The following is a 27,834-nucleotide window of genomic DNA, read 5'->3' as shown; positions in this document are numbered from 1 at the left end:
AAAGCTTTCTCTTTTTAATAAAAAATAAAACTGTCTGTGACAAGCTGTTTTCTGAATCCCAAAACAAAGGGAAGGGGAAATGAATAGTTCCAGGGGTCTGCCAGGGTAAAGGAGTGAACAAGGCTCAGATGACCCCTGCTGTTGGGGGAAGGGCAGAAAGAGTAACAATCTACCCAAACGAGAACAAGAAGGAAGGTAGTCAGACTTCAGAAAAGACTTCCTTGGAGTCAGCAGCACACAGTTGACAAGGGGAACATGAGGGAACAGCTTCCTTCAGGACCCTAGAGACCTCCAGGAGAGGGGGGAGTTGGCGTCCGAGGCTGCAGCTGCTTTCAGAGGGCAGTCTTCAGGGGTGACATCTTAGCTCATGCTGTTGGGATGTTTTGCACTCATTACCAGAAGGCCCTGGAACTGGTGGTTTTTCCAGGGTCTCCTGGGACAGTTAAGTGTCCAACAAGGTCTCAGCAATGGCCAGAAGATCCTCTCCAGCTCCTCCTGTCATAAGGCAGGGTCAGATCTAGGGCAGCGGGGGTTACAGAGCCTTCCATGTGCATGGCACAAGGAAGATTGACACAGGGAAAGCAGGCTGCCATGTATAGCCCTATGGGGCTTTATCACCAGCACAGAGTGGTAGAAATGGCTTCCGCCATGGGAGCAAAGTGGTCTCTGTGCCATTCCCAGCTTTGTCTGGGTAGCATTGCTCGGGGTGCCTCTGCTGAAGCCAGCATGGCCAGGTGCCTGCCCTTCTCAACAGCCCAGCCTATGTCCAGAATTTAGGCCACCTCCGTGCCTAGGTGGTTGTTGTCAGTGTCCATGTCACTAGCAGAGGTCCTGTGTTCCTTGGGAGGCTGTTGGCGCTGCTCCCTGCTCAATGGTGCCTTCTCCCCAGGGGGCAGAGTCCCACAGCCCTGGACCTTGCCTCGGGCCCGGAGAGCTCCTAGCGGAGAGGCTAGGAGGATGATGAGGGCTCCCGAAAGCACTAAAGCAAGGAGGACGGTGACAACAAGAAAGTGAGGCCAGTAGGATCGCGGGGCAGCCATGGCAGCCCCGCCAACTCTGGTTAATGGGACCTCCACACGTTCTCGGGGAACGCCAGCCAGTTCAGGATCCATGGCTAGGGGCTGGTCCTGGCTGTCCACCCAGTAAGAAACCACAGGGTATGAAAAGCCGTTCTCAGTGGCCACACATTGGTAGAGGCCTCCAACTCCATCATGAGGCAACAGCAAGAGGGAGCCATTGTAGATGGCAGAGGAGGTTTCTGGGATTGCTGCCTTGCCATGACTCCAGCGGTAAGAGGCCAGCGCTGACATGCGGGGACAGGGGAGCTCCAAGATGGAGTTGGGGACAACCAAGACTTCTTTAACTGGAAGACAAGGAAAAGGGGCAAAATAGTTAGGAGAGAAAGAGAAAAGGAAGACTCCAACTTCCAGGGTCCATTTCAACTCCAACCTCAATGTTCACTCCTCCAAACTATCCTCTAGTCCTTTGAAGTCCAACTCTAACATATTAAGCCAAATACTATCATGAAGTAGCCCTGGCTCAGAACCAAGACCCAGATCTCCTTTGAATAGACAGGTGCATGAGCAAACTGTCCACTCCACCAGAGCCTGATCCCACACTCACTGAGTTGAGGGCGGCTCTGAGGCCGGTGGCTCCTGCCCATGGGGCCATGTGCACAGGCCCACTCTGGGTTCCCTCGCTCCATGTCCTGCTTCCAGGAGCTCCTGAGAAAGCAAGACAAGAAAAAGTCAAAGGTCATTCCTTCAAACAGGCCTGGGAAGAGCAAGAGAAAGGGAGAGAAGTACAGAGGGAAAGTTGGGAGGGGGCTGGGAAGACTAGGTAGAAGAAGAGAGGAGGGATGGGAAACTCAGACAGGCTGGAGAAGCTTCAGAAGTGCCTAGTAAAACGCCAGCCCAGGAGGAACCCACCACAGGAGAGTAGACTCTTGGCATGAATGTGCCAGAGATCTCTGGAGAGGGAAGAACAGTAGCAGAAGTTGAGAAAGAAGGATCATGGGGGGCCATATTCAGCCACCATCCAGAACTGGCACTTACAGGTTGGGGTTGGACAAAAGGCGGCAAATTCTTGACTCAGGGTCCCAGGCACAGTGGGGGTCTCGGGCAAGGACACAGTCCACACAGCTTTCATAGACACTACAGTTGGCTCGGGGAACCTTCCAGACCCCTCCTGAGAAACCTACAAATATTGCACCCTGGAAGAGAAATTCAGAGTGTCAGGGAGCCCCCAGATATACCTCGTAAAGTCTCAGTACCCAGCACAGGCCCTGGAACTAGCCCAACTAAGCCTTTAAGGCCAAGCCCACCAAAAAGTCATTTCATGATCACATCCTTTCTCACCTGGGTGGGAGCCAACTGCAGGTTGTGAACAGGTTCGGGGTCAGGAAACAGCTGGATTTCTTCTACCAGATAAGCAGTGCTGTGTCCACTCAGCACAGCTTTGTGCAAGGACCCTGTGGCTGTGGAGAGACAGAGAGATCTGAGATCTTGCCCCTCATTCTTGGACCCCTATCTACACCCCTCACAAGGCCTCCCCAGCAGCTGGCTGCTCCTTCATTTGAGCATTTGCACTGGGTATGTGTGCACTGCTCAGCCCCACCTCAGGGAAGACACAGGGGCCTCTTGTGAACTAAGGCTTAGACTCTCTGCACTTCTCCTTTCTCTGGAATTTCCTGACAAAACTCTATCTCTGGAGAAACTCAGGTGTTCCACAGATGTGGGGGCAGGAATCAGCTGAGCACTTATGTAGAAAGTCACATCACCAGCCTCCCTCAATTCAATCAACTGTCACCATTCAAAAGCACCTTGAGAAGGTCTAACCTGACCAACTTTTTACAAGTTGCCATCTAGCCAGGCATGGTGATACACACCTGTAACCCTAGAACTCAAGAGGTTGAGACAGGAATTTTCAAGTTCAAGGCCAAACTGGACTAAACATGAAGATGTTATCTCTTTAAAAAATGTATAGTTGTTTTTTGTTTTGTTTTGGATGCCAGTACTGGAGCTTGAACCCAGGGTCTGCTGTTGTAAACTTTTTTACTCAAGGCTAGCACTGTACCATTTGAGCCACAGCTCCACTTCTGGCTTTTTTGGTGGTTAATTGAAGATAATTGTCTCACGGACTTTTCTGTCCAGGCTGGCTTTGACCTCAGATCTCAGCTCCTGAGTAACTAGGAAAGATGACACTGATTGTGACAGGAAACAGTGGGGCTACAGTGGGTAGGATAAGCCCATTTTCAGGAACAAGGCTAAAACTTAAAGAAGATTAATGAAAGCGTGAGTATGTTGAACTTTATTGCAGATCTAAGAGAATGCTGGCTATTAAGAGATGAAGGGCAGGGCTGGGAAGGGGGCTTAATGGTAGAGTGCTTGCCTCACATGCATGAGGCCCTGGGTCTGATTTCCTCAGCATCACATAAGCTGAAGAAGCCAGAAGTGTCTCTGTGGCTCAAGTGGTAGAATGCTAGCTTTGAGCTGAAGAGCTGAGGGACAGTGCCCAGGCCCTGAGTTCAGGCCCCATGACTGACAGAGAGAGAGAGAGAGAGAGAGAGAGAGAGAGAGAGAGAGAGAGAGAGAGAGAGAGAGAGAGAGAGAGAGAGAGAGGAAGGCATTTCAAACTGGGAGAAAAGAGGAAAGTAATCTAGTTCTAAGCTGGATGATTTGTGTTAATAACAAAACAAAAATTAGCTGGGCACTGGTAACTCATACCTGTAATCCTAGTTACTCAGGAGGCTGAGATCTGAGATCAAAGCCAGCCTGAGCAGGAAAGTCTGTGAGACAATTATCTCTAATTAGAAAAAAAAAAAAAAAAGCCAAAATTGGAGCTGTGGCTTAAGTGGTAGATCGTTAGCTTTGAGCAACTCCCCACTTCACCACACACACAAAAATAGCAACTCAGAGTTCAGAGTGCCCAGGCCCTAAGTTCAAGCCCCAGGACCAGCACAAAAATAATAAATAAGTAAGTAAATAAGAGTTTAGAACTGGATCATTTTCCCCTTTTCCTCTCTGCTCCCAGTTTGAAATGCCTTCCTCCTCTCTCTCTCTCTCTCTCTCTCTCTCTCTCTCTCTCTCTCTCGTTAGTCGTGGGGCTTGAACTCTGGGCCTGGGCACTGTCTCTCAGCTCTTCAGCTCAAGGCTAGCACTTTACCACTTGAGCTACAGTGCCACTTCAGGCTTTTTCTGAGGAATCAAACCCAAGGCCTCATGCATGCGAGGCAAGCACTCTACCACTGAACCACCTTCCCAGCCCTGCCTTCACCTCTTAATGGCCAGCATTCTCTTAGATCTGCAATAAGGTTCAACATACTCACGCTTTCATACAATCTTCTTTAAGTTTTGGCCTTGTTCCAGAAAATGGGCTTATCCTACCCACTGTAGCCCCACTGTTTCCTGTCACAGTGTCATGTTTTCTAGGCAAACAGAGAATCCTTGCCTCTGTGTCACTTTGTGAAGTTGGTACTTGCCACAATTTTACAGAAAGTTTGGAGTGTGTGGTTTTAGGATTATTCTCCCGCGCCCCCCCCCCCCCCATCTTGGGCTTGAACTCAGGGCCTGGGCACTGTCCTGGAGCTTCTTTTGCTCAAAGCTAATACTCTACCACTTAAGCCACAGCACCACTCCTGACTTTTTCTGTTTATGTGGTTCTAAGGAATTGTACCCAGGGTTTCATGCATGCTAGGCAAGCACTCTACCACTAAGCCACATTTTTTTTTGGGGGGGGGTCTGGTCGTGGGGCCTGAACTCTGGGCCTGGGCGCTGTCCCTCAGCTCTTCAGCTCAAGGCTAGCATTCTACCACTTGAGCCACAGTGCCACTTCCAGCTTTTTTCTTTTTTTCTTTTTTTTGCTTATGTGGTGCTGAGGAATCCAACCCAGGGCCTTAGGTATTCAAGGCAAGCACTCTACCACTGAGCTACCTTCCCAGCCCTAAGCCACATTTTTTAGGACTATTAACCATGATTGTGGGAGGCCTCTCAGCACCAAAAAAGTGAAAAAAAAATTTTAGTCATGTGTCAGTGGCACATGCCTGTTATTCTAGATACTTAGGATGCTGAGACCCAGAGGTTCACAGTTTAAAACCAGCTAGGCAGAAATGTCAGTGAGATGACATTCCAAAATAACCAGTAAAAAGCTGGGCTAGAGGTATAGTTCAGGTGGTACAGTGACAGTTCAGTAAGCAAGCCAAGTAAGGTCAAAACCCTGAATTCAAACTCCAGTACCGGGAAAAAAATAAAATAAAAAACTGGCAACCTCCCCATGAGTCTACTTGGTTTTCTCACCTTATGACTAACTACCATGTCATTTATTTATTGGAGTTCTTTATTGTCTATCTCCTCCTACTCCACAAGGCCAGAGATTTTTGTCTGTGCTGTTCCTGCTGTATACCCAATACAGTCACAGCTGACACAAAGGATCCAGAATGCCTTTCAGCACAGCCTAGAAGAATAAACCTGAAGGATTTCTACCATTAAAGCTCAAGGCCATCACCTCAGCCAGGTCCTCAATTTCATGGCAATTGTCACATTCTCCACTCACCCGCTTTCCTCCCATCTTTCTACACTGACTGAATTTACCCCCTCTCCTCAAACCCACTGCCACATCTAGCTCATGACCTTGTCTACTACTTCATAGGAAACACAAAAGCCTTCAGATATGAGTTTCCCCAGTTTCTTGTGTGACCCTAATCTACACACAGCGTCACTCCCAGCCCAGCAGAGACGAGTAGCTCCCTTACCGCTCTCCGGACTCCTCCCTTCAAACTTCTCCTGCCAGTTACCCCCTTTCTAACTCATCTCAGCTCTGTTCCCCTGTTTATCAAATCCTTTTAGTCTTTCTCATCTATTAAAAAAAAAAAAAAAAAAGGTTTGGCACTGGTGGCTCATGCCTGTAATTCTAGCTACTCAGGAGGCTGAGATCTGAGGATTGTGGTTCAAAGCCAGTCTGGGCAGAAAAGTTGTGAAGCTCTTATCTCCAATAAACCACCAGAAGACTGGAAGTGGCACTCTGGCTCAAATGGTTGACTAGTGAGGCTCAGGGAAAACACCTAGACTGAGTTCAGGCCCCACCAAAAAAAAAAAAAAAAAAAAAAGCTGGTGCAGTGGCTCACACCTATCATCCCAGCTACAAGAGAGGCATGAATAAGAGGATCCAAATCCAGGCTGGCCCTAGACAAAGCAAGACCCTATTTAGAAAACAACATGAAAAGGACTACAGTTGTGGATTTTTCTAGACAGAATACTACCTAGCAAGCTTGAGGCTCTAGGGCTGGGAAGGTGGCTCAGTGGTAGAGCACTTGCCTTGCATGCCTGAGGCCCTAGGTTTGATTCCTCAGCACCACATAAGCAAAAAGAAAAAAAGCCGGAAGTGGCGCTGTGACTCAAGTGGTAGAGTGCTAGCCATGAGCTGAAGAGCTGAGGGACAGCACCCAGAGTTCAGGCCTCATGACCGGGCCCCCCCCCAAAAAAAATAAAAAACAAGCATGAGGCTCTGTCTGAATTCAAATCACAGTATAGTACTACCTCCACAAAACAAGGCCTGAGCTAGTGGTGTGAGCTACTCAGCACTCAGAACTCATAAGGCTAAGGCAGGACTATATAACTTTTGAGGCCAGCCTGGGTTACATAGTGAGGCACTGTCTTAAAACAAGTTACAACACACACACACACACACACACACACACACACACACACACACACACACACACACACACACACACACACAAAGCCTGGCTGGACCTCTTCCAATCACCTTCCCTTCACAGCCCCACTTCCAAAGCGTGACCTCCACACTCCTTGTTTCCAGCTTCCTTCTACCTATTCACTCTTCACCCCTCAACACAGCTTCCCCAAGAAGACAGGCAGTTCTGTCTTTTTTGGGGGAAGGGTAGGGAGGAGTTGCTTGTTTGGGAAATACTGAAAACTGAACTTAGAGCTTTGTACTTGAGCTTTATCATTTAAGCTACAACCTCAGCCTGTCTTTGTTTGGTTATTTAACAATGCATTTTCAAATTTATACCCAAGCCAGCCTGGACCTTGATCCTCCTATTTAAGCTTTCTGCTGTAGCTAGCTGGGATAACAGGCACATACCACTGCATTAACTTTTTATTGGCTGAGATGGAGTCTTACAAACTTTTGCCTTGATCTCTGATCTCTGCCTCCTGAGTAGTTAGGATTATAGGCATCAGCCACTGTGCCTTACTATGTCTTACTAAGACCACCCAAGCCCTCCCTGTCTATCCCTCTCAATAAACAAAAATGAAAACAAAAACTGAAAGCTCAGAAAGACTAGGGACTGCTGCATCATAGAGCCACACAGGGTCCAAGACATATTAACTTTTGGTTGAACAAGCAAGTAAACTCAGATTTCCCTCCTCAGGTTGGGTGCATCCCTTGGGGGGGATGTTCTGGAATCCCATACTCACAGGTCCCCAGGTACATGACCAGATGGCTGCGTCCATCAAGGCCCTGGGCTGTCTCCACGGCAAGCTGTGTGTACTCTACCCCAGACTTCACCAGCAGGGGTGCCCCCACCACCTGCTCATCCATCAGGAAATGGTCCTTCATGAAGGTCAAGGCTTTATCAGAGGAAGGGCCCACGGAGCACTAAGAGAGGAAGGAGGCAGATCAGGTTGGCTCACCCCTTCCCTGACGCTCATATTGCCCACTGCCCTCACTCCCCCTCTGCTGTTCTCCTCTGCCCTCCTCCCTCAACTCAGAACAGTGGTTAAAGCTCATGCTTTGGACCTGGCTTTGAGCTCTGTCCTCAGTATGCCTGAGGTTCCTCAGTACCATAAAGGCTCACCATAAAGGCAGAGTGCACTAATACACACAAGGTTTGGCTTGCAGTGACTACTCAGTGAACATTAACTGCTATCAATGACCAGAAGCAGGATAAAGACTCCTTGAAGACAAACCATGTTTTCTCCTGTCTGCAGTCCCAAGCATAGCCTACGACCTGAGCTCAGTGAATGTTAGCTGAGTCCATGATTGAAAGAGGATATCACAGAAAGGTGGTGTGGCACGGAGTGTCTCTCATCATGATCGTGCACGAATTTGCTGCATGACTCTGGGAGACTCCCTTCCCCATTCTCAGCCTCCCTTTTCTCACTCATGTGTGAGGGGGTTGGACCGGCTGTTCTTGGAAGGCCCCGCCAACATCAGCATGCTGTGGCTCAGAGAGAGCTAGATCCTGATCTTTGGGCAGAATCTTTGTCCTTCCTACCCAGAGCATCATCTTGGGACAAGGTCCGGCTCTGTCAAAACTTGTCTAAGGTGTCCTTACACAAGTTATGTCACCTTTTTGAGCCTCATAAGGAAGGTAATAACATTTATATATCTCATTTTGATGCCAGCAAGAATGCATGTACCTACTTCCACTTCTTCCCACAGGCGTTTTTTTAAGGAAAGAAACACCCATATTTTGAAAAGTGCAAAGCAATTGAATAAACAGTCAAAGACTTAGAGAAGAGAAAGAGAGAGAGGAAAAAAAAACTTCATGAGCCAGCCCCAGGGAAGCCCCAAACGAACTGATCACAAGGCAGAATTTTCTAAAGTGTATGAATTACAGCCCCAGCTTCCTGTGGAAGTGAAAAGAAGAAGCTTAAGTAAGGAGGAGTATTTTATTTAGTTTTTTTTTTTTTTTAAAGACAGGGCTTCACTATGTATTCCCAGTTTGGCCAGGGATCCTCCTGGCCCAATCTTCCAAATGCTGGGATTACAAGCATACCCCATTCTCTTTCCCTATGATTCCCAGACACCAAGGGCCAGATCATCTCTCTCCAAACAGACCAGAAGAGTCTGGGAAAACTGACTGGAGATTTAAGAGGGAATATTTACATATATCGACATCAAAAGTCCCCAATACAACAGCCTAGCATTACCATCCTCAGTGGAACTACAACAGAGTCCCTATTGCTGATGGACATAGTGTCTTCATATAGTTTCACATGGCTTTTTTTTTTTTTTTTTTTTTTTTGAGTCTGGTTGTGGGGCCTGAACTCTGGACCTGGGCACTGTCCCTCAGCTCTTCAGCTCAAGGCTAGTGTTCTACCACTTGGACTATAGCGCCACGTCCGGCTTTTTTCTTTTTGCTTATGTGGTGCTGAGGAATTGAACCCAGGGGCTCATGCATGCAAGGCAAGTGCTCTACCACTGAGCCACCTTCCCAGCCCCGCATGACTTTTTTTTTTTTTTTTGGTCCGGTTGTGGGGCCTGAACTCTGGGCCTGAGCACTGTCCCTCAGCTCTTCAGCTCAAGGCTAGTGCTCTACCACTTGAGCCACAGCGCCACTTCCGGCTTTTTTCTTTTTGCTTATGTGGTGCTGAGGAATCAAACCCAGTGCCTCAGGCATGCAAGGCAAGCGCTCTACCACTGAGCCAACTTCCCAGCCCCGACTTTTTTTTTTAAATAGCTTTTTAATTTTTTTTCTTGTACTGGAATTTGAACCCAGGACCTTGTACTTTCTCAGCTTTTTGGCTTGTTTGCTTAGTTGATTCACTACCGGGCCACACCTCTAGCCAATTATTTGCTGGAATCTATCACACTTATCTGATGAGGTTGGCCTTGAAGTATGAACTCCAAGTCTTAGTTTTTTGAGTAGCTAAGATTACAGGCATGAGCCACTGGCATCCATCAACAAGTAATTTTATAAGAAAAGGAAAGGAGGTACAGAAAGGGGAGGGTGAAATGACAAGTAAAGAGGCAAATTGAAGTGACATAGCTACAAGCTAAGGAAGCCCAAGGATTAGAAACACTACTAAAGATTAAGAGAAATTGATTTCCCTCCTATTTCAAACTCATGGCCTTCAGAACTCAGAATAAATTTCTGTTATTTATTTTATCTTATTTTATTTTTTGCCAGTCCTGGGGCTTGAACTCAGGGGCTGAGCACTATCCCTGAGCTGCTTTTACTCAAGGCTAGCACTCTACCACTTGAGCCACAATGCCACTTCCAGCTTTTTCTGTTTATGTGGTAGTGAGGAATTGAACCCAGGGCTTCATGCATGCTAGGCAATTACTCTACCACTAAGCCACATTCCCAGCCAATTCTGTTATTTTAATTTGAAAAAAAATTAATCTGGGAGCCAGTGGCTCATACCTGCAATCCTAACTACTCAGGTAGCTGAGCTCTGAGGATCAAGATTTGAAGCCAGGCGAAGGAGGAAAGTCTCTGAGACTCTTATCTCCAATTAGCCACCAAAAAACTGGAACTGGCACTGTGGCTTAAGTGGTAGAGTGCTAGCCTTGAGCTGAAGAGCTGAGAGACAGTGCCCAGGCCCAGAGTTCAAGCCCCACAACCGACAAAAAAAAAAAAAGAAAAGAAAGGAAGGAAGGAAGGAAAAAAGGAAGGAAGGAAAAGAAAGAAAGAGAGAGAAGAGAAGAGGAAGCTATGGAATGTGAGACATACAAGACCTGTTCTAGGAAAGGCCAAGGGAATCCCCAGGATGTTGAAGAAGGGAGATTCCAGGATGACAGCTATGATCCAAACAACAATCTAAAAGGTCTTCAGGATGATGAAACTTTTTTAATAGCTAATGGGTCTGTCTTCAGGAGATACTCATTTCATTCAGGAGGAGTGTGGGGTTGGATTAGAGTTAAGAGCTTGAAAACAAAAGCAAGCAAAAAAATCAAAATAATTACTAACCTCAGGGAAAACAACAATTATGCAAAAAATGAAAAGTAATCATGGCTTTATTACCTGGTTCATCTGTGGATAATAAGAATCATAAATATTGATCTAACCAAAATTACTATAGGACTGGAGTTGTACCTCAGTGGTAGAATGCTTGCTTGGCAGGTGTGAGGCCCTAGAGTTGATTCCCAGCAATGCAAGAAAAAAAATAAATAAAAGCCCAGTTTATATCTCAATAGTCATACTGGGATTAGGACTTCAGCAAAACTACAAGTGCTACACATTGATGACTCATACCTGTACTAGCTACTGATGATCCAAATTTATTCAAGTTAGACTAGGCAGAAAAGTAGCCAGGCATTTGCAGCTCATACCTGTAATCCTAATTACTCAGAAGACTGAGATCTGAAGATCAAGGTTTGAAACCAGCCCAGAGAAACAAATCCAAGAGACTTTTATCTCCTAATAACCAGCAGAAAGAAGAAAGAAAGAAAGAAGGAAAGAAAGGAAGGAAGGAAAGAAGGAAAGAAGGAAAGAAAGAAAGAAAGAAAAGCAAGCAAGCAGAAGTGAAAGTGTGGCTCTCGTGATAGAGTACCAGTCTTCAACAAAAAAGCTAAGCATGAACTTAAGGCCCTGTGTTCAAGCTCCAGTACCAGCAGAAACAGTATAACATAATCAGGAAACAACAGGACTCTATCAGAAAAACCACCAGTGCAAAAATGGGCTGGAGACTAGAGTCATGGCTCTGCAGTCATTTGTGTGCTTTGTAAACACAAGACCTTGAGTTCAAACCCCAGTACTTCCAAGAAACATTATTGTAAAACTATACTGGAAGATTGGGGCTAGGTTTGTTTGTTAGCCAGTTTGTTTTGGAAGGGAAGGATATATAAAGCCTGATTTGTAGTATTTTCTGGTTTTCCCCGTGCACATTTCCTTCATAGATGATTTCAAGATACCAATGTGGTGTCAGTGAACATGCAATAGTGCAAAATCAGTTCTCACCAGTAGTCCAGCACACTGGGTACAGGTGGCAAACCACAATTCAATTCTCACCTTCCAGAAAAAGGAACTCAGTGCACACTATCTGAAACTAAAATATTAAGAACTAGCAATAAAACATTGTATTTAGCTCAATAGTACAGTGTTTATCTAGCTTATGTAAGATTATGGGTTCCTTCCTCAGCATCATAACTAACAAAAGAACACAGAATGTGGTATATGAGATTTGGATGAAAATATAAAAAGAATCAAGACCAAAAGACTTGAAGGTAGTTGGGAAAGAGAGGGTAGAGAATGGGCTATTAACCAGGTAAGATGGTATACAACTTGTAATCCCAGTACTCAAGAAGCTAAAGCAAGAAGATTGCAAGCTGAGCTGCATAGCAATAGCTTGGTTTAAAAACAAGAAAAGAAAGCTGAAGACACTATGTTGAAAATGAACTTCACAACTTGGGGGGAGGGAGTTGGGGAAATGGGGAGGGAAGGGATGGTTGGGGAAAAACAAAGGAGGAGGTAACAATGCTCGATAGGAAATGTACTCATTAGCTTACTCATGTAACTGTAACCCCTCTATACAGTATTTTTATAATCTAAAAATACAAAAAAAAGAAAGCTAAGCAGAGCACTCCTTAAACCTCATTACTCAGGAAGTGGGAATTCAAAGGATCACTGTTTCAAACGGGAGCCAGGCTCACACCTGCAATTCTAGCTACTCAGGAGGCTGAGATCTGAGGACTGTTGTTTGAAGCCAGCTTTGGCAGAAAAATCTGAAAGACTCTTATTTCTGCCAAAAAGCTGGAAGTAGAGGTATAGCTTTAGTGGTAAAGCACCAGTCTTGAACAAAAAAGCTAAGCAGGGGGCAGGGCCCTAAATTCAAGCCCCAGTACTGACAAATAAACAAACAAATAAATAAGGATCAAGGTTTGAAGCCAGTCCAGGCACTATATGGGTATCAGTTTGGTAGTGTATGCCTATCATCCCAGCTACTCAGGAAACATAAATAAGAGGATTTCCCTGAAATCAAATCTCAGTACTCCCAAGAAGAAAAAAGAGAATACGGCTATTTTTAGAACCAATCTTATAGACCTATTTGATTCTTCAAATCATATGTGTGTGTGTATGGTTTTTAGAAAAAATTACATAAGAGATAGGGCAGGATGACAGATTTTTACTCCATGAATGAGAAAAATCCAGTGACACAGGAGAGACCAGATTCTGAAGAGAGGAAGAAAGCCAGTAACCATGAAAGAAGTGGCAGCAAGGCCGACAACTAAGAAAGTTACATAAGAAATGCAGGTGAAGTTATTCAAGATAATGCTTGGCAAGCACCCCAGCTTCCCTTAGTTCCCGAGCAGTAGCGCTAGATATTTGGTGTGCACTTAACCTTGAGAGAAAGGTAATCCTGGCAACGACTCTGAGGATAGGACAGAGTTGGACATCTGTAGAATGTGGAGCACCTGGCCATATGTGTATCTGAGCAGATGGGTTGGGTGAAGTGGGAAGCTTAAACAGTTACTGAGCACTTACCATGTTACGATAGGGGCTTTTACATTCACATTTGGGGCAGGCTTTACTTAGTAGGGGCAAAGTACTTACACTGCCTGGCCGGGGATCAGTCTCATGGCCTCTATAAGTGGTCCAGCGTGAAGTTTCTTTGTTCAGTTCCTTGTACTTTCCTTTAAAGACACGCTCGATGTCCGTGAGCGAGAAAGTACAAACTGCAGAACTCCGGGTCCCTCCAACCTGCCTGAAATCAGCCAGAGAGGACATTGTCTGTGGTTTCCGGTGCCATACCAGCTGATTGCCCCTCCAGCCCTGGCCCATTCTCAGTGAGAAACTCCAGGAGGGCAGCATGTGGAGGGTTAGGCTAACCTCTCGCTGCCTCTTCTCTCCCTTCCTGTGATAAGGCCTGGGAGAGCCCCATGGAGTTCACTGACTATGGCCCTTGGCCTGGCTGGAGGCCCATCTTAGGATCTGAAATATGATTATCCTTAATGAGAATTAATTGGGACACAGGCCCTGGGGTGGCTCCTGCCCATCCTGCCTGCCTAGACTAGGCTGTGCCCATAGGAGGGGCAGTATAACCGGCTTCAGGCTGGCTCCACATGAAACCTCTTGGTTTCTTGGCCTTCAGAGAACCTACCAAAAGCCTGCCTACTCTATGATTTGTATTACTTCAGTCCTGGTCTGTGGAGATAGAGCTGGTCTCTCTTGCTCTTTAACCAGGTTCTCAGTTCTAGAACCTAGACCCTATTTACATCAATGACTTTGGCACCTGACAGATGAAGTGTGGGTCCATTCAGACTACACTGTAGCACCTTAAACACATCAGTGAAACTTTTTCAGCTTCAAAACAGTGCTTTTCTTTTTCTCTAGTGATAGTGATGATGTTTCTCTTTTGGCCCTGGCCATTAGGAAGCGCTTACTTGTGGCTGGCAGCCAGGGACTTAAGATTTGCTTGTGTAACATAGTGAGCTTATATATGCTCTTCAGCTCAAGGCTAGCGCTCTACCACTTGAGCCACAATGCCACTTCCGGTTTTCTGGCAGTTTATTGGAGATAAGAGTCTCACAGACTTTCCTGCCCAAGGCTGGCTTTGAACTGCTTTCCTCAGATGTCAGCCTCCTGAGTAGCTAGGATTACAGGCGTGAGACACTGGCGCCCAGCTATATTTTTCTTTTATTCCCATTTCCTTATTCTTTTCCCACCCCCTATTTTCTTTCTTTCTAATCCTGGGGTTTAAACTCAGGGCCTGGGTGCTGCCCCTGAGCTTCTGCTTTTACTCTACATTCTACCACTTGAGTCAGAGCTCCACTTCTGGCTTTCTTGGTAGTTAATTGTAGGGAAGAGTCTTACAGGTTTTCCTACCCAGGCTGGCTTCAAACCTTGATCCTCAGATGTCAGCCTCCTGCCGTCTAGAATTATGGGGGTGAGTCACCGATAACCAGTTTGATTTTTTTTTTCATAGACTTTTGTTTGTGGCAGTGTTTTGAACTCAAGGCCTTGCACATTTGACGCAGGCTTCTCTATCCCTGGACCAAATTTTCCCCACATGCATGAAGGACAGAGTGACATTTCTGGAAGGTGGTAAGGACCAAACGCCTTCCTGTGTCAAGTGCAGCGAACTCATGTGCTAGGCTCAGCCCAGTTGGCGCCTCCCTCCTCTACTGGCTGACACTGCTTTTGTCTTCAGATCCTGTGCCCAGCCCTCCTGCTCCGGGCCCGACTGCTCACCACTGGGAGGTGAAGACTGCATAGATGCTGGGAACCGAGGGAGCTTCTGCGGGCAGCAGGACCGCGTGGCGGATGACGTTGAACGGCAGCTGCCCCTCCTGAGCGCACAGCAGCTGGGCCTTCAGGAAGGTGGTCCACTTCTTCTGCAGCAGCTTTTCACCGCCCACGTCATTCTGGGGGTCGTGGGCGGAGTCAGGGACGCCCTCTGCCCCACAGGGCCCCGCCCCCCGCGTAGCCCCACTCCCATTGGGTCTCCAGAACTCCAGCTCGCCTCTGCCACCTCCCCATTGGCTTTGCCTCACCAGCCCTGCCTCCCTCCCAGAAGGCTCACCTTGCAGACTCTGGCCACCCGGGATGTGTGCAATCTCTCAAAGAAGTCAAACTCGCTAGCTGTCTCTTCGAAGAAGAAGTAGACGACCTGGGTCGAAGGGATGGCTGCCACGAAGGAGGCGTCCGCTGCGGGGGGCGGGTCAGATGGACTTAGGGTCTGAGCATCTGGATGCTCTGGGTTCCCCTTTGTGACAACCTGAGAAATAGGCTCCAGCTTGCCCAGGGGAATGATGGGGACGAGATGTGTGTGACTTTATTTATGCAAAGTGAAAGCTTCGTGCCTTCCCTGCCTGCGGTAATCCTAATGCATGGCATGTGCCCCCAACAGATTTCAGATCGAAGGGGAAGCGGCCAGACCCATAGTGGCTGAGAATTAAACGGTCCTTACGGTGCAGCCAGCGGAGAAAGGTGTCAGTCTTGAGAACAGGTTGGGATCCCAGTGTACGCATCAGGATGGGCTCACTGCCCAGGAAGTTGTTCATGGTGCCAGAATAGAGCATCCCATCTAGAGTAGGGAAGGGAGCAAGAGAGAATTTAACAGATGAAGGTAAAGTTACCCTGCCCTGGCCAGACTTGCCCTTGGCTGGGGTCAGCACCTGTTAGTCTTCATTATGCATCCTCCTGCAGAGCCCCAAAGCCAAAGGAAATGGTCAGTGTGGTCTTCTGTGTTTGGTATTTCCCCAGCCTTTCTCTGGATACTCCCACACACACCCAGCTGAACCACTTGTCAAGTAGAATCACTCATTGATGCCAGGTGACTGTTTGCTGGTTCCACACTTTCAATCATACTCTTCTCTTCCTGGAACACCTCCCATGTCCTACCTATATTTCTTCTAATTCCTACTCAAAAGCCAAAGGCTTTTCTTTTTCCTCCAGGAAGCCAGGGTAGAAGGTCTATAATGGTCTGTGTAAAAGCACAGGGCCATGATTCTTCTTTATAACTCCATCAAGACCTAGCCTAGTGCCTGGCACACCACAGCACCTTTTCTGGTGCATTGGTTAAACAAGTGAGTAAAACTCAAGGTCTTGTCTTTGCCTGTTTCCCGTCTCCAACCCTGGTGTCACTGAGTCTTCTCACATATGTGTCTATCTTTTACCTCCTCTGTGGCACCGGAACTGCTGGTTGGGATGCCTGACTCTCCCTCTGATTTTGTGCTCTGAGGCTTTTGTCTTTCCTGTCTCCTGTCTTGTTAGTAATTCTATCATAATCCAATTTCAGGAAGCCTGATACTCACCCACCAAGACAGCTGTGTGCTTGTGAGCAGGGTCAAAGGGGCTTTGGCCTTTCCCTTCTGTGACTTTGTCCTCCAAGATGGGCAGCAGGAGGGAATCTTGGAGTCCCTAAAGGGGGGAAGTGGCTGGGGGCCCAGAATGCCAGGATCTCACATCTGGGAAATGAGAAGCATGAGGGAGGAAGGGAAAGGGATAAAGAGGGGCCAAGAAGCTCATGAGGGTCCTATGGGACCCAAGTCTTCCAGAGCTACGGAAGATTGGTTGTGGGTAGGTGTAAAAAGGGACATTTAGGGGCGTATGAGCTGGGTATAAGGTAACTCACAATGAAGGTGCAAGCCGGGCTGAAGGCAAAGGTCCCACAGGCGTAGAGATGAGTATCATTGAAAGAGACCAGGACACGAATGAAGTTGAAACACTGTGTCTGTAGAGAGACAGAGAATTTAGACCTTGAGACCCCTTATCCCAAGCTCTTCTGTCCCTAGAGATTGTCTCCACACTTCCTAGTGCAAAGAAGGGCTGGGCAATGCTGAACTCTCTCTGTATAACTTTGTACAACATGATCCAAGAAAAAAATCATGCAAATGAGTGCCCTCCTCTGTCTGTCCCACATGTCTAGGGACATTGGGTCTTTACTCAGAGACCCCATTCCTCCACCTCTGCTTACCTCATTGCTCTTCTTCTTTAAGGCACATTCACTCTTTTTTCTGTCACTGGCAGGCCAAGATATCTGAAGTGGGGAGTTGAGAGGGGGAGATGAAAAGAAATGAGGTATTTGTATCTTCTGTGACCTGCTATCCCCTCACTAGCTCTAGCATAAAATCAACAGTAGGGTCAGGTGCTGGTGGCTCATGCCTATAATCCTAATTACTCAGAAGCCTGAGATCTGAGAATCTCAGTTTTAAGTTATGGGCAGATCAATCTTCCAGACCCTTATCTCCAATTAGCCAGCAAAAGGCCAGAAGAAGAGGTGTGGTTCAAGTGGTAGAAAAAAGCTTAAAGAGAGCTTGAGGTCCAGAGTTCAAACCTCAGTACCAACATAGTCACTGACACAAACACAGACAGACAGACAGACAGACACACACACACACACACACACACACACACACACACACACACACACACGCACCCGCACAGGCACACGCACATGCAAACAAATAAATAAAAATCATGCTGGGTGCCAGAAGCTCATGTCTGTAATCCTGGCCACTCAGAAGGCTGAGATCTGATGATTGCTGTTAAAAAACAGCCAGGTAGAAAAGTCCATGAGACTCATCTCCAATTAACCACCAGAAAATCAGAGGTGGCACTGTGGCTCAAAGTGGTAGAGCACTAGTCTTGAGCTAAAAAGCTCAGGGACAGTACCATTCCCTGAGTTTTGCTGGCCCAGGACTGACTACATGCATACATACATGCATACATACATACATACATACATATATACACACATAAAATCAACAGTAGGCTTGCTGGTTAGTGACATGGTGGGAGTTATAATATTAAACTCAAAACTATTATATTCATCAAGACATAGATGATAGAAGACAGCCTTAGGAATGAGACAGACCTAAGTTCAAAGCTAGGTTCTGCCATTCATTGTCTGTTCACTCTCATAGGATGCTGATCTACAACCAGGGTTGTAGATGCAATCATCTAATGCAAAGTATGGTATACACAGCAGCTGCTGTTAAACCACACATTTCCTGGAGCTATTGTCAAAATATCAGTTCCTGTGGCACACTTTGACAATCTGCATTTTTAACCATAAATAAAAATAATAAATAATAAACCTTGGAATGGATCAATAACGAGGAATACTCTCCCTCCCTTCCTACTCTTCTGTAGTTCAAGTTGCTACATACTAGGGTGGTACTAACAGAAATATTAATGATTTCTACCAGTGGGTGGATACAATTAAGTTATTGATACAATTTGAGTCAATGTTTATCTCACGTTGATAATTTCCCTATCAGCCATTTTAGAACTTGACATTTTTCAAACAATACTTGTGATACCAATGAACAGTGAGACCATAAAATATTTCTTGCTATTACACTCACAAGATGTATATAGCAAAAATTGCTGAGTTAGAGAAAGGCAGTTGGGCTCACACCCTCAATCCCTGGCCTCCTCACCATGTTCTTCAGCCTTGGAACTCCTGGATCTTGGATATTCAAGGCCAGAATGGCCTCTCGAGCACCCACATAGAGAGTGTTTCCATCGCTACTCAGGAGCAGAGTGTCAAAATCCCGGAGACCTTTCTGGTGGAAGAAGCTAAGTGCCCTGCGTCCATCTCCTGTTGAGAGGTGTGACAAGGATAAAGTGAGAAGGAGTTGTGGGCAGCATCAGACTCCTGAGACAAAGGGAAGGGAAGGGAAGGGTTGAAAGAGCTGGATCTCCAGGCTTTGGCTGCTGGACTCCCTTTTCTCCACCAGCAGGCCCCTGTGCCCCTGCTGGTAGTCACAGGAGCTTCGTGTGTTGAGTCCCCAATAGAGAAGAGAAGCAGCCAGAGACAGGCAATGACAGCCTAGGGCTAGAGGATGGTGCCTGTACCCCAGACAGCCAGGAAATGAAATGAGGCACAATGTTCTTTCAAGCCTGGTGTCTACAGTAGAATAAGACACCTGGATCTCCAATGGAGGAGGGACAGCCGGCAGATAGACAGGAAGGTGTTCACAGCAAGGAAGGGAAGTTTACACAGAACGGTGTCTGAGTAGTTAGGGGTTTTAAGATCCTTCCTGTCACCTCCATTACCCCTGCTGTTTCCTTCCTTCCTCCACTACAGGAAATTTCCACCTCTATAAATACCATGAACAGAAAGGAAGCATGCGTCTCCCTTTCTGAGGTCCATGAGGGCATACCTGAACATGACCTGCAGGGAAAGTGAATTCATTGTGGGAAGCTCACCTAGGGTTTGTTTACTGTCTGCCTTGCGTGCACGTGTGCGTGCATGTGTGTGTATGTGTGCATGTGCGTGTGTTCCTGCCCTAAACAGGAGTGCTCATCAGCACATCTGCATGTTGACGCTTGTTAGACTAACTGTTACCTCTGCAGGCTCAGGGAATCTGAGGATCAAGAGGAGGGATGGGGGAGAGAAAAGATAGGGAAGGAAGGACCATCCTCCCCTGGACCTGTATATACTCCACTCTGCAAGAGCACTGTCTGATTACTCATTCTGCTTCCCCTTTGGGACTGTGAGCTCCTTGAGGACAGGCTTGTCCATCTTCCTAATCTCATGGCCCACACAAATCAGGCCTCTTCATCAATGGGCAACTGCATCTCCTTTACCAGGTTGTTTCAGGATTGCCTGTGCTGTGCTGTGACCCACCTCCTTCCCTGAGTCTTCCCCTGGTAGATGAGGGGCCAGCAGCCATATAGCCCCAGTGAGAAGTCACCTTAGCTGTGCTGCAGAGCACCAGGCCATATCCAATGGGCTACACTGTATTCTTGTACTCCTGGTGCCCAAGGTACTACACATGACCTGGTCTCTGTGGTTGGCTTCGGCCTGGAAAGCTATGGGTCACCAGTTCTACAGATGATTTTCGAGCAGATATCTTGATTTGGGGGCACCCAGGGATGTAAACATTTTGGGGTTTTTTGTTGTTGTTTTGTTTTGGAGCTTAAGTTGTCTTGCTAGGTAACTGTGACTCTTGAGGGAAAGAGATAACACCAGCTTTGGAGAAATGGAAGGAATGATGGTCCTGGAGCCTGGACTTCCCTTCTCTTCCCTCATTCTGCGCCTCTGGTTTGCATTTCTCTTTCCTTCTGCCGGGCCCTCTGCTGCTCCCTGGTATCTCTTCCCATCTCTGTTTCTCCAAGTCCATTTTTCCCATTTCTCTCTCTCTCTCTCTCTCTCTCTCTCTCTCTCTCTCTCTCTCTCTCTCTCTCTCTCTCTCTCTCTCTCTCTCTCTCTCTCTGCCTTCTCTCTCTCTCCTTCCTCCACCCCTCTCCAGCACTACATCATCATCCCACCACCTCTTGGCCCTAAAACACTTACCTGCATAGTATTTGACTCTGGGCATAGGTCCCTTCCCACTATCCATGGTGGTGGCTGGTGACAGCAGGAGCAGGAGCAGTTGGAAGAAGAAAAGTCCCAGGAGGCTGCAGGGGTCCAGGCCCAGAGCTGAGAGGGCCATGCTCAGCCAGAGGCTGTCAGCCGATGGCTCTGAGGAAACAGGCACGCAGGCACTTTCTGGGTGAGCAGTCCTTACCACATCCCCCCTGAGGACCAATTGGAGAACCCCTGGCAGCAGAAGTGGGGGGGCATAAGGAGAGGGCACTTCCCCATCTAGTATAGCCCTCAGAATCTCAATTCTATCATGCTCCTAGCTCATAGCTTTGCCTATTGCCTCATTTTCCTTCTGGGTAGATGCTCAGGGTTCCCTGTGCTGCCCACCAATAGCTCTGCCCCGCCATTTCTTACCTTACCATCAGGGAATTCTATATGTCTTTCTTCCATAGCCATTCAAGGCTCTCAGAGCCCAGAGCCTCCACTAACAGATACCTGAGGTTGGGCAGACGATGTCTGCAGAACAGGACCTGTACTCCAAATAAAAATTCCTCCGATTTTCCTATCACTTTCAGATCTGCTGACATTTATGTTGCCTCCCACTCACCCTGACCCAGACTGACAGCCCAGGTTTGAGGCAACTTGCTCTAAGCTCCCTGTGAGCCCCAGGGGCTCAGGGGCTTTGCAGCTCCCTCAAGCCTACCTGGCCCTCTTCTTTCAGGAAGCAATGTGAATGCAACCCATCAGCGTGGCTCTCCACATTTTCCTGGAACAGCCTGGGCTGGACTAAAGGGGGATTAGGGGTGTCTCTTAGTTTTGGCAATCCTTCTTGTCTTTTTGCTCCCATTTGCTCCTGCTTTCTGCTTCCCTGGAGCTCTGAATCATCTCCCCCAGCCCCAAGATCACCAACCTCAAGCTGCCCATCTCACCTCACATACTCTTGGACCAGTCACAGTGAGAAACTCGGGTGTCCACACTCTGGGGTAGGGGTGTCATCCAAAAGAAAGAAGGAGGGGGTTCCCAGGCCCCAAAGGCAGGGGACAGAAGGCTCAACCAGGCTGAAATGGGAGCGCGGCCCTCCAGGCACCCATCATGCCAAAGCCAGCACCAGCTCTGGGCCAGGGAAACCAGAATTTCCACCTCGAGTTGTGACAGATCCTGGCTGGGGCGGAAGTTGATGGATCAGGAAGGAGAAAAAAAAACTCCTTGGCACCACAGGAGACACACCTCTTTCCCCACCTCCACCTGCCTTAGTCTATCCAGAAAGTTTAAAGGGCCATTTCAGGTCACTTCAGTGACCCCCCTGTCTCTTTACCATTTTACATCCAGTCTAACCAGACACTCTGCGGCTTCTCTTCTTACTCAAGGTTTCCCAAATAAGGGACATGACATTATGTTTCATATTCCTCTTTTCACTTTATTCAAATGGAGGGGTCTCACTACTCATACTTGCTGGGAAGTCCCTGAAGGAGTCTAATCCTCAAACCTCCCACTTTCAGTTTTAAAAGGTACAACAACTGTCTTAGGCAACTGTCCATGACTTAGCAGAGAAAATCCTTCCTGTAGTACAATCTCTATCAATCTCAGCATGGCTTCAGGCCAGAGAGAAGCCCAGGAAATGCCCCATCTGGGTTCATGCTTATGGGACACATTTCTGAGGCATCCAGCCCCCAAGAGTGGCTGTTTAGGCTCCAGGGCATGGGAGTGGGAACCTCATAATGCAGGGTTAATGAGGCACCAGGGCTCGGCAGCCTATAAAGTGGCTAGGTTCCTGCCCACTCACCCAGGTCATCTGACTTCAGGTTAAAAACCATGAATGTCTCAGGGCTAACCCAACTCCAATAAGTAACCTATCTCCTTTTGAAACACACAACAGGAAGTCCTTCCTATAATGTAACTTCCGCCCCTGCTGCTACAGCACCAGCCCAAGTTACTCCTTAGAATGCCTTTTCAGCACCCTTTTCTCCCTAGCCTTCTTTCTGCAAACTCTACTCCATTACCTCTTAGTTCCCCAGAGACTTGGCTTACACAGAACCCCTCCTGACAAGTGTATCTGTTGAGACTTGCATAAGATTCCCCCAAACTCTGAGGCTGGTTGCCAGGACCCTGCGTAGCTCTCAGAATCAAGCAAAACTTCCATTCTCCTGATCCCAACATCTTCTATGTCTCCTCAACCTGCCTATTGCCACTCAGATCTGGGAAGCCACCATCCCAGGGCTTCTCTACTGGAACAGATAGGCTTATCTGGGTCACTGGGAGGAGCTATAATGGGCAAAGCCAGGGGGATTTTCAGTGCCATCCTCCCTGCCCGATGCCCTATTCCCGTCCCCCCTGGAAGTGTAGATTCCATGCTCTGTCCTAGTTCCTTCCCCTGGGACTCAGAAATCTCCCAGCCCCAAATCTCTTTTCTCCCCAGCCTCACCAGTCAAAATGAAGAGTTGACACTGTCTAGCTTCTGTCTTCCTAATAACTTAGCAGGTAGGTTTACAGTTCCATTTACCAAGAATAAAAGTGAAGCTCAGGGAGCCAAATTAAATTCAGATCTTCCCCTTACCTACGTGGTATCTCAAGTCCTACTCACCTTCTCCCAGGGTTGGAAGTGCAGTTGGATGGAGATGGTGAGTGGAAGGGTGGGAGGGTAGCAATCTCTGTCTTTTCTAGGCTGTTAAGAAACCATCACTCTAGGGGATTCCTGACTCCATCCTGAGGCGAGGCCACCAGTTCCTGCCTGCTGCCTCCTTAAGGGTCTCCATCTCCAGATCAAATCCAGCAAAGAGCCAGGTGGACATAAGGGTATTCTAAGCCCCACCCCCAGCAGCAGTGTAACCCCTCAAGCCTGAACCTCTGGAGTCAGATCCAAAGAGTCCACTGGTAATATCAAGCAGAAACAGTGAGCTTCACAGGTACATGACCTGTACAGTCACACAGGGCCCCTTTCTCAGAAGGGCCCACACTGTGTCTAATACTCTGCTGTTTTGGAAGTCTTGCTAATTTCTAAATAAGAGGCCCACATTTGCCTTTTGCATTGGGCCCCACAAATTATGTATAGGTCCTGCCCACAGCGTCACAGAGCCTCAGAGCTGGCAGCCCCACACCCTCCCCCACTGCACAAAAGAGGAAACCAAGGCCAGGGAGGGGAAGGACCTGGCTGGGTTGGGGTTAGCGTCAGGCAGCAGGTGGGGGGGGAGAGGGTGGCCCCAAGGTCAGATCTTCTGGGACCAGGCCAGAGTGGCAGTGCCAGTTTTAAAGTCTCACTCCAAGATTCTCCCAGCCTATGTCTTCACAGGCCCTGAAGCCTAGCCTGGTGACCCCCGCCCCCCAAGACAACAATATTCAGCTTAACCCCAAGGGTCCACATCCTCAAGAACTTCTCCTAATGTATTCCCTAAATCCAACTGGGTACATTCCACCCCCCCGGAAAAAAAATCCTTAGGACCACATGGAACAGTAGCCCCTTCCTATCTGGCTGTATGGCAGAGTAAAGATTAGATGTGTGGGTGGAGGTGGGAAGGATGATGGAGCAATTGCTTTCCATCTCACCCCATGCTACCTCAGCACTTCCAGCAACCCAGGTCTCCGTGTCCCTGTATTGCAGGAATGCCTTCCTGAAGAAAAAGCTCCTACAGCCAGGTCAGACCTCACCAATGACCTGGCAGGTCCGGTTTCCCCAACTCCTCCCCCTCCAGCCTCAGGGGCAGCCCTCAGAAGAGCGCAGTCCTGGGGACCATCAGCTTCCTGCTCTGCTTCCTTAGCCCCACAGCTCTGTTCCTCATCTATCTATCCTCTTCTTACGATCACAAGCAAGTCAAAGCAATTTACATAGATTGAGTGCCTCCTGGGGGTATAGGCACTCGGCTGTCCCCAAGCCTCTATATGCCCAGCATCCTTCCACCTCTTCCCATCCCAGCCTGTCTCCAGCCTTCTGGTTGCCCACCCAGACCATTCCTCCTAACCCCGTACCCAGAGCCTTCTAGCCCTCTTCCAGTCTGGCTAGTGCTAGAAGCTGTGTTGAGTATTGCACACAATGGCCCGACCCCTCTGTCTGTCCCCTCCTTAGGGCAGAGCCGGCGCCAGACAATGGCCCGCCCCCTCCTTTCAGAACTGTCAGCTCTCTGCCTGGAGATCCCTTACCTGGGGCTTGGGGATGCCGCTGCGTTTCCCTCCTTCTGGAATGCCAGGCAGGCTTCCGGTCTCCCAGTGCCTCTCTCCCTGCCACACCCCCACCCCCATCCCCAACCCCATCCCACCTCACTGGTCCTTAGTCACCATGGCGACCGCATCTCTAAGTGGGAGGGACTAGAATCTCCCCATATTCTTCCTCCTCCTCTCATGTCCCACTGCACCCCACCTTCTGTGGCTCCTGGATCCACATGTGTGGAGGAAGAAGGGCTCCAGATGTGGAAAGCGAGGCAAGGAGGGAACACATTAGCCCCTGAGTCCAGTCCCTGATCAACTCCCTTGCCCACCCTCAGGCTGGCACCACTGTATAAATGTACCCCAGCTCTGGATTTATGGAATACATTGGGATGAGTCCCCCCCTCCCCATAGCCAGTTTCTGTGGGTCTCCTCCTCCTAGGAAACTGTGTTTAAGTAGGGGAAACATCTGGACACTAACATAGCCCCATGCAAATGGAATTTACTAATGAACACTATATATACATGCAAATAATCTAAGGGTCAAGGTTTCTGTCAAGAAGCTGTCTTTTGTAAATGTATTCAGGTTCCAGTTCTGCCTGCTCTCCTAAGCTTCCTTACCAAGAGGGCTTTTCAGAAACCTTCACTGGATAACCCCAGTTAGGAGGGAAAATTTCATGCTGTAAGAGGAGAGCTAGTGGGCAGACTTCAAAAAGGACTTTCCAAAGGTCTAGACTAGATAGAAAAAGAAACAGAACTGAGCTGGATTTTGTTCTCATCTGGGAAACATCAGAGGTAGGCAGAGGTTTGAATGATGGCTTCAGGAGCTGGCTTGGTGTCCCCTTTATCTGTGATCCTAAGTAACCCTCTCACTAAAATGTCCTTCTGTCCCTTCAAGACCTCCACTTCTTCTGGTCAAATGAGAAATTTTTTTAAAAGCCCCTTCTACACTGGCCTCTGTCCACATATCGAAGGGCAGAGTGAGAAAAGAGTACTATGGGCTGAGAAGCAAAAACCCTGGGTCCTATGCCTGACTGCCTAGAAACTGACTATATGATTCCAGCCAGGCAGGGTCCCGTTCCTGTCTGACTTATGAAAGTAAAAGAAGGGCTTTCTACCCTATCAAGGAGCAGCTTGGCTCCTCTGTAGACTTTATTGTATTTTTAGGAAGGAAGTGAATGGGCTAGAGCTGGCCCCGGGTAGAAGGTTTAACAGGTCAATTCTGGTTTCCTTTTGAGTCTAGGTTGGGGTGGTGGGTAAGTATTTCCTTCTGGGGACGGGCAGGGAGGCCATGTGTTGAAAGCAGAAGCAGACTCAGCAGGGCTGTCATCACCCCTTCCAGCCTCCTACCCCCATTTCCGGACACTCCATCCTTCCTGACCCTCAGTACCCTGCCTGCTTGTTCTGGCTCTGCTGCCCAATATGGGTACAAGCGGTAGCCATGGAAGAAATGATTTGAGATGAGATGGCAGGGACTAAAGGCAGCTGAACTGGGACTGAAGGTGAAGGAGGAGCGTTGAGCTGCAGGAAGACTGCACGTTCCCATCACAGGTCCCTAGCCCAGCTCTTCCACACTTAGGGGAATTCAGCCCATGGAAAAGGGCTGGATTTCTGAAATGATACAAAGACCTTGGGGAGTCTACTGGTCTGAGTTAGGGGGCCTTTCCTGGCTTTGGCACCCAGGTCTGAGGACCTCTAGAGAGGGCTTGAGGGGTCCTGATGAAAGAGCAAAGTCCCAAAATGGCGGCTCTGGCTGTAGTGGGAAACTCACTGGGGTGGTCTGGACATTGTAGTCACTTGTTCTTGGGGAAGTCAAGGAGAGAGCCCTCCCCCAGCCTCCGCTCCATCTTCCCTGCTGCAGTGTGTGTCAGTTCCATTGCTTCTCATTTGTCTAGCCTCAGTTTCCCTACATGTGAGAAGATGGCGTGTCAGATCTACGTCTTTGATTGTGAGAGGAGCAGAGAAAGGCTGAAGAAGTTTAGCAAATGTTAGTTAGTCCCAGGGGAAATGAGATGGGGGGGGGGAGTGAGGAGACACGGGCAGCCTGCCCCTCAATATTTGCCCCTCCAGGCCCCTGGAGCTGCCCCTCCCCCACTCTGAGTCCAGAAGACTACCCCTTGCTGTTAAACTGGTACAGGCACTCCATGTGTATGGCCCCAGAATTGGGTAACACCCCTCCAAACCCCACCCCAGGGACCATGGTCCCCTTCCCCACCACTTTCAAGCCTTACCCCTGGGCCCAGCAGTGGAGACCCTAACCCAGGCTTCAAGACTTCCAGCAGAGTCTGTACGGAGCAGGGGTGGAGCTGGAGCTGGGTTGAGCATGGGAGGGGTGGGGGTGCCTGCCAGCCCCCTCCAGTGTCCCAGTTCCCAGGCGGCTCTTAAAGAGACCAAGAAGAATTAGTCAGGGCAGCTTAAGGGGTGAGGGTAGAGGAAAGGAGGTGGTGGGGAGAAGATTGGATTTGCCAGGGATGGGAGCAGCCAGGGGGCTGGCACCTCCCCACCTCCACTGGAAGACCGGAGACTGGGCTGCCTAGTTTTTGCCTGGCCCATGGCACTGCCATGCCAGCCACCCAGCTCTGACCACCCAGCTCTGACTACCACCTCTCACATCCTTGGGTCCCTGCCCACTTCCTCCCCCTCCCCCATATTCGTGCCACCTCAGTCTCCGGTGAAGCCTGCCAGCTGGCACGGCCTGGTACGAGACACAATCGACACAAGAAGTGGAAGGGCCTGAGGCCTGGCCCCAGTCGGGAGGAGGTCCAACCCCTCAGAGTCAAAGAGGAGGGCTAGGAGCAAGAGCACCTGCTTCTCAGTGGCCGCCCTAAGAGGGAGGTAGAGTGAGGGGATACTGAGGCTCTGGAGAAGCTGAGAGGTAAAGGACCCTGGTTCATTTCCTCCCTCTTTCTTGTCGGCTACTGGACCACATGGAAAAGAAAGTGACCTGGACTAGTCATGGAGGGGCTTAGTACAGCTAAAACACAAAGACAAGGAGACAAGGAGAAGGGCAAAGAATTGAAAACAGAGCCAAATGTGGTAGTGTATACCTGTAATCCCAGCTACTCAAAGACAGAAGAGGAGCTCATTTTAACTCAGACCAGGGCAAAAGGTAGTGTCTTTTTTTTTTTTTCACATAATATGTTTATTTGAAGGTGGAATCTTTGTTACAATTTTTGAGAGTATTATAAGTAGATTATTACCTAGAAAAGATACATTCTAGCCGGGCGCTGGTGGCTCACGCCTGTAATCCTAG

General features: G+C 48.4%; 1 protein-coding gene across 4 annotated transcripts; it reads right to left on the bottom strand.

The window, feature by feature from the left end:
- LOC138818132 (semaphorin-4A) lies at nt 1–26,865 on the bottom strand. 4 transcript variants are annotated; one of them, XM_070009044.1, is made up of 15 exons: nt 26,813–26,865; nt 20,436–20,603; nt 18,574–18,734; nt 17,106–17,168; nt 16,764–16,862; nt 16,444–16,549; nt 15,597–15,713; nt 15,210–15,334; nt 14,879–15,051; nt 13,241–13,391; nt 7,437–7,617; nt 2,358–2,476; nt 2,055–2,212; nt 1,624–1,724; nt 1–1,363 (listed from the first exon to the last, which is right to left on the bottom strand). In XM_070009044.1, exons 2-15 carry the CDS (start codon nt 20,572–20,574, stop codon nt 774–776), a joined length of 2,283 nt encoding a protein of 760 aa, XP_069865145.1. In that variant the 5' UTR covers nt 20,575–20,603; nt 26,813–26,865; the 3' UTR covers nt 1–773. The 4 variants fall into 4 exon arrangements, with proteins under 4 accessions (XP_069865145.1, XP_069865146.1, XP_069865144.1 ...); XM_070009045.1 differs by lacking the exon at nt 26,813–26,865 and adding an exon at nt 24,579–24,638; XM_070009043.1 differs by lacking the exon at nt 26,813–26,865 and adding an exon at nt 21,377–21,597.
- Nucleotides 26,866–27,834: the final 969 nt, after the last annotated feature.

This window comes from Dipodomys merriami, unplaced genomic scaffold (genome assembly GCF_024711535.1).
Source record: "Dipodomys merriami isolate MVZ:Mamm:240054 unplaced genomic scaffold, mDipMer1.0.p SCAF_718, whole genome shotgun sequence".
NCBI lineage: Eukaryota > Metazoa > Chordata > Mammalia > Rodentia > Heteromyidae > Dipodomys > Dipodomys merriami.
Note: the sequence above shows the minus strand (reverse complement) of the source record. Positions and strands in the feature narration are given on the sequence as shown.

Coding starts and splice junctions, on each gene's coding strand:
- LOC138818132 (XM_070009044.1), bottom strand. CDS start 20,574: ATGGCCCTCTCAGCTCTGGGCCTGGACCCCTGCAGCCTCCTGGGACTT. Junction 13,392..14,878: donor GCAGTCTTCACCTCCCAGTG/GTGAGCAGTCGG, acceptor GGCTGATTTCAG/GCAGGTTGGAGGGACCCGGA. Junction 2,477..7,436: donor GGTCATGTACCTGGGGACCT/GTGAGTATGGGA, acceptor GTCTCTCCACAG/CCACAGGGTCCTTGCACAAA.